Here is a 6,083-nt window from a genome sequence, read left to right as displayed (position 1 = left end):
CTGATGAGCTGATACAGTTCAGAGCTTTCATTTCAATGGAGCCGGATAGATCACCATCAAAGATTCTGAAAACAATTATAGATTATGGATTTCCATCAATTTTCCCCAATATGTATGTTGTCCTAAAGCTTTTCCTCACCCTACCAGTCAGCAACTGTGAAGGAGAACATTAATTTTCTCTCATGGCAAGAGTAAAAAACGAACTAAGAAATAAAATGTGTCTAATTCGCTGTCTTAATGGCCATTGAATGTGATCTTGTGAGGGAACTGGATTTTGATGACATTGTGGAAGCGTTTTCTCTGAGGAAATCAAGAAAGATACCCCTCAGATACCCCTCAGCTAAGGTAAAACCAACTATTGTTTAAGATTTGTTCTGCCAATCAGAACGTCATTATGATGAGTAAATTGATAGAAATTGTTAGTTTGTTGTTCAAATCCTCATTTGCACCATTATTGGGAAAGGTTGAATGCTCTTACAGTACATCAAAGAGCATTATCATTGTGCTCAAACTTGCTCAACACCCTTCTAGTTTTTATGCTCCATCAAGTCCAGTGGAATGACTAACTAGAAAAAAACAAAATAAAACCATGCTCCTGTTATATATAATATATTCATTGGCTTTGAGTTGCCATTTTTCTTTTTCATTGAATAGAAGAACGTAAAATACGTATGTCAGTGTGGAATTTGTATCATTCCATGTTGGGGGTGAAAAAACAGACTTTAGGGTTGGGGATCTACCCGGAGCTCAGACACAATTCACACACTGGTTGTCACTCTAATAAAACACTGCTATCCTCCAGTGAGAACACAGGGTAACCATGGCCAAACTCTCCCCAGTGAACATGCCTGTTTATATGACTTCATTGGCTGGCAATTTTAGACTCTGCCCTCCCTAATTTTGAATCTCCCATCATTATGCAATCATCACCATACCCACAAGTGTTCCGGTGCCTGCTTAATGTCTTAGTTTGCACTGGTGCCTGAATGGGACATTTTAGGTGATTGCATAACCTCCCTTACAGATACATGCTATTACAGCTACCGATACATCCAGCAACAGGGCATGCCGCCAAGCAACATAAGTGGGGAACTTCCTTTTGCTCGCTTAGAGTGAGATCATTCTGTTCACAAGAGTTCCAAAGACTTTATCTGATTGATCAAACAATGACAAAAGGGTTTGACTGTGCAGCGGTACTGGCACCACCAAGTTTCTTCAGGCAATATCGAACATCTTATTTTATTTTGGTGCAACAAATACCTAATGGATTCTTCAAAAGAATAAAAAATAATAATAATTGAATGTCAGACTGTTGTTCCACACTGTCGGAATGTATGAGAAAAGAGATTCTGTAGTTGCAGCATTAGTCTAATGTTCGTGCTTGCGTCATGCTATAAGGAGGTGCAATTATGATCTTATCTGCAGTAACAGCTTCCTACTGCTAGAAAAACATCTCTTGCCCAGGTTGTTTAGTTTTCACAAGGAAAGCAAGTGGTACACTGTTAGCTCTTATTATAGCTTGGCTGGTGGGGATTTGTCCCAGGAAAGTGCTGAGGCACTGTGAAAATTATGGAACAGCTGAATTGACCATTGTGAAGTTTGCAGACATGGACCCGATCTGTCCAGCCGGGACCATGTAATTGCTTCTAGCTCTCAGGCAGCATTGTTGTGAATTGCTATCCAGATGTTAGAAAAGTCTGCAATCCAGTTTACAAGAGTTTAAATGAACTAAGCTCTTTTGACATGCATGGTATGTAGGCTAACTGTAAAAAGTAAAATGTGCAGTTACCTCACTAAAAAATGTATTGTAGACTCTACTCAGGTACCCTGTGTAGCAAAAACATAAATCAACTGAGTTATTCTAATTTCCATTTTATCTGTTCAAAAAACTCAGTATACAGATCCCTAATCAATCATTAGTCTGATGACCCCTCTTCATTTGATTCAAAATAAAAGCAATACAATCTGCTTTTTATGTAGTAATGTACTCAATCTTGACCTAACCAATAGCTCCACTCTTCTCCACAATGGTAACCTCCAAAAAAAAATAAACTTGAGAGAAACTGTCCTCATAAAGATTTGCTCTGTTTTTTTTTTTTTTTTTGTTATTGATTAATTAATTAATATTTGATTCTAATTGTATTTTATTTTATCCTAGTTATACATATGAGTTGATTTAAATGTAAGGGTATGAGGTAATATATTCACTTACTTTAGAATTAACATGTCTATGAAATTATTAAACTGAAGTATTTGAAATGAAGTGATGACACACAGTATATATATATTTACGTTTAGAATAAAATACACCTTCCTTAAAATACAACATGCCCCTGAAAATCAAAGCCAGGGGCAATTACTTCCACTTAATGCACAAAGTCAATTTCTGACACTGATATAGACACATTAAACAATTTTGTTTTATTTGAATAAAACCAGCTAATTTTTAAACAAATGTTTGTGTTATTTGACAACACATTTTTACAGTTTACAAATATACAAAATTATTGTTGTCATTTTAATATCACAAAGCATTATTTTAGTTCTTCAGCTCATAACCATGTAAGTGTAAGATTCTGGATGTCATGACAAAATATACAGTATTTTAAAAGTCATTAGATGAAGGTATAGCAATAAAAAAAACAAGTTAATTATGCTTGTTGAACCACCCCATTCGCACCGTCTAATACAGGTTTACGTGTATTACGAGGACTTTTTTTAAGGTTACAAACTGGTAATTACAAGGGTATTATGCTATAAATGAGGACATTTCTAGTGTCCCCATAATTCAAACCGCTTAAACATACTAAAAAATGTATCTAAAGGAACGTTGCAAGATTTTTGCGTTTAGATGTAGTGTAGTAAATAATGATGGAGAACGCTGTGCCATTGGTTGTGAAGCCTGTGATGTCACCGTGTTTTGTTGGCGCTCAGATAGTTCTTTCAGTAAGCGCGGGCGCTAGGCTGGAGATCAGAGCGCGGATCAAAGTGCTTGGTGCTGCTGCGTTCCAGAGAGGACCTGAAGATCGGATACTTGTCTGAATGAATGCGTTAAGTTTCTACACATCATGGGAGACGGTTTACCGTCCGTAAACCTCAGTAATGGCTCTAAACGTGACACAGTGGACCTTAACTCTCCAAGCGCTGGCGTATCAGAACAGTGGGTCGTGGGAATGGGGATCCTTATGGGTCTGATAGTGTTTGTTATTGTGGTGGGGAATATTCTGGTTATAGTCGCCATAGCCCGGAATCAGAGACTCCAGACGCTCACCAACGTTTTCATCGTCTCTCTGGCGTGCGCAGACATGATCATGGGGTTGCTGGTGGTGCCATTTGGCGCGGCTTTGGAGGTCAGAGGAACCTGGATGTATGGATCTTTTTTCTGTGAATTCTGGATATCTGTTGATGTCCTCTGCGTCACGGCGAGCATTGAGACCCTCTGCGTAATTGCAATAGACAGGTATATGGCCATAATCTCTCCATTTCGTTATCAGAGCCTATTAACAAAAGCAAGGGCGAAGGTGGTGGTGTGTGGAGTGTGGGCAATATCAGCTCTGGTCTCCTTTCCACCTATCCTAATGCACTGGTCCCGGGACAGCGAGGAGACATCCTGCTACGACAATCCTGAGTGCTGTGACTTCGTCACCAATCGCGCCTACGCCATCTCGTCCTCTGTTATCTCGTTTTACATCCCTTTAGTAGTTATGATATTCGTTTACGCCAGGGTGTACAGAGAAGCCAAAAAACAACTGAACAAAATCAATAAATGTGAAGGAAGGTTTCACAACAACCCTGGTGTAACTAACTGCAAACCCAACAGAAAAAGAACAACAAAGATCCTGGCTTTAAAAGAGCAGAAGGCGCTGAAAACGCTTGGAATAATCATGGGAACATTTACTCTGTGTTGGCTGCCGTTTTTCATCGTTAACATAGTGCGGGTCTTTAGCGCAGAAGTGGTGGACAAGGAGCTCTTCGTGTTTTTGAACTGGCTGGGGTACGTGAACTCCGCGTTCAACCCGATCATTTATTGCCGGAGTCCGGACTTCAGGAAAGCGTTCAAGAGGTTGTTGTTGTGTTGCCCGAGGCAGCCGGACCGCATGCTGCATGTGAGTTCGTGCGATCTGTCGCGCTGCACCGGAGGCTTTGGGAACTCTTTGGAGCAAAGCATGCTCGGGACATGGGCGGACTGTAACGGCGCGGACAGCAGCGACTCCAGTCTGGAGAGGAACGGCAAACAGTCCCATTCCGAGTCACAGATGTAAAATACAACCATCATTATAAACAGAGCAGCCAAGAACCTGTTTTAAATGTGACATCTTTAAAAGAAAGCAAAACTGAGGTTAATGGAGTGTTAAAGCAGTGTTTTACATTCTTCATGGCAATGTTTTTATGCATTGAGCCTTAGGGACCATTCAGACCGAACGTGTTGTTATGTTAATTAAAAGCTAGAGGCAGCACAAAGAATAGAACAGAACGCAGGTGTCTCGAGACGCGTTTTTTCCTGTTGAAATACTTTTTTAACTTGACACAGATAGCTAAAAACGCCAGACACGACAACGGTCAAAGACGTCCGTCTAGTGCATGTTTACGTAGAAAAAAAAAACAATAGAAGAACTGCGAAAAGACACGTTTGATGTGAACAGCCCCCTATTTGAGTTTTTCTTTCAAAATTTGGAATTTTACAGCATTATTTTACCTCATAGGCTAGCTACCTGTATAATGTGCAAGTTGTACAAGGGAACTGTTTATATTAAACAATTTGTTCAAATGTACAGTATTTATTTGATGCATTGTACAGCATAATTGAAAAAGTGTGGCAACGGTAACACTTTATAATAGGGTTCTATTCGTTAACAAAAGTTTTTCTCAGGCTATATTATTGCTAATTTAACATATAGACTTACTACTAATTTTTCTATTAGGCTATTAATAAAAAGTTGTTTACGTTAAAATTAGTCAATGCATTATAAACTAACAATTAACAATTGTTGTTGTTTTTTTTTTAAATTAACCAAGATTCTGTAAGAAATTCTGTACAAATGATTGCTATTGTTCATTGTTAGTTCTTGATACCTAAAGCATTTACTAATGTTAACAAATATAACCTTATTGTAAAGTGTTACAATATATCTGTGATTTATTGCACCTTATTTGTGTCAAATGTGAGCTGCCCTTTTGGAAATGATCATCAAGCATTTCCATTTATTTAACATTTCTGTTGGTTATGTTGCTCCATTAATTTATCTGTAAATGAGATTTATCTGTAAATGAGATGCACAGATACAAGTTTTGTTATGAATATATAGTCCCCAACTTCACATTTTTACTGAAATAAATGATGTACCAGTGCCTCATGTGAAGTATTGTACAAGATTTATCATGTTGTTGGCTATTGTGCAATAAAATGGCATAAAATGAAAGACATATTGCTAGAATTGTTTTACATTTTGTTGTAATTAAATTTTTGCTTGTCAAATGTCTACCAAAGGCTCCCATTAGAGCCTGTATTTAATATTTATGTGTGCTGACCTCTTTTATTTTGATCTGATTGTTGTGCCTGAAACCACTTTCGGTTTTCCACAATCTCAGACCGCATTGGACTGTAAATATAACAAGACACCATGTAATTTCACTGCATGTGTGCAAAGTAGTGTGTTCAGGTGCAGTGTTTGTGTGTCCTTTAGTTTTTAAAGGGATAGTTTACCTGAAAATGAAAATTCTGTCAACCTTTGGTCACCTCATGTTGTTCCAAACACTCATGACTTTCTTCACGCTGTGGAACACAAGATTATATGTTAGCTAGAATGTTAGAAACTGACAGCCTCACTATTAACTATCATTGTATGGAGAAAAATATAACAGTGTTAAAATTCTTCTGGTCTGGAATGACATGAGGCTGAGCGAATAACTAGAATTTGTATTTTTGGCTGAACTAACACTTTAAGATTCACAACACATTGTGAACACAGCATTAGGGAATCCTCCTAATTAATTTTCTGCATCAATGGAGTGTAAGCAAACACTTTAAGAAATTCAAATTTTCAGACCTGCTATATGCCTTCCATGACATAATTGCATGTAAA

At 38.0% G+C, this 6,083-nt stretch overlaps 1 protein-coding gene across 1 annotated transcript; it reads left to right on the top strand.

Moving 5' to 3' along the window:
- The first annotated feature begins 2,957 nt into the window (after positions 1–2,957).
- Positions 2,958–5,417, top strand: LOC127626968 (beta-1 adrenergic receptor-like). The gene has a single exon (XM_052103136.1). It carries the CDS (start codon positions 3,069–3,071, stop codon positions 4,260–4,262), a length of 1,194 nt encoding a protein of 397 aa, XP_051959096.1. The 5' UTR covers positions 2,958–3,068; the 3' UTR covers positions 4,263–5,417.
- Positions 5,418–6,083: the final 666 nt, after the last annotated feature.

Source organism: Xyrauchen texanus, chromosome 33 (assembly GCF_025860055.1).
Source record: "Xyrauchen texanus isolate HMW12.3.18 chromosome 33, RBS_HiC_50CHRs, whole genome shotgun sequence".
Taxonomy (NCBI): domain Eukaryota; kingdom Metazoa; phylum Chordata; class Actinopteri; order Cypriniformes; family Catostomidae; genus Xyrauchen; species Xyrauchen texanus.
Note: the sequence above shows the minus strand (reverse complement) of the source record. Positions and strands in the feature narration are given on the sequence as shown.

What these genes read in the sequence shown, in the direction of transcription:
- LOC127626968 (XM_052103136.1), top strand. Translation starts at nt 3,069, where the DNA reads ATGGGAGACGGTTTACCGTCCGTAAACCTCAGTAATGGCTCTAAACGT.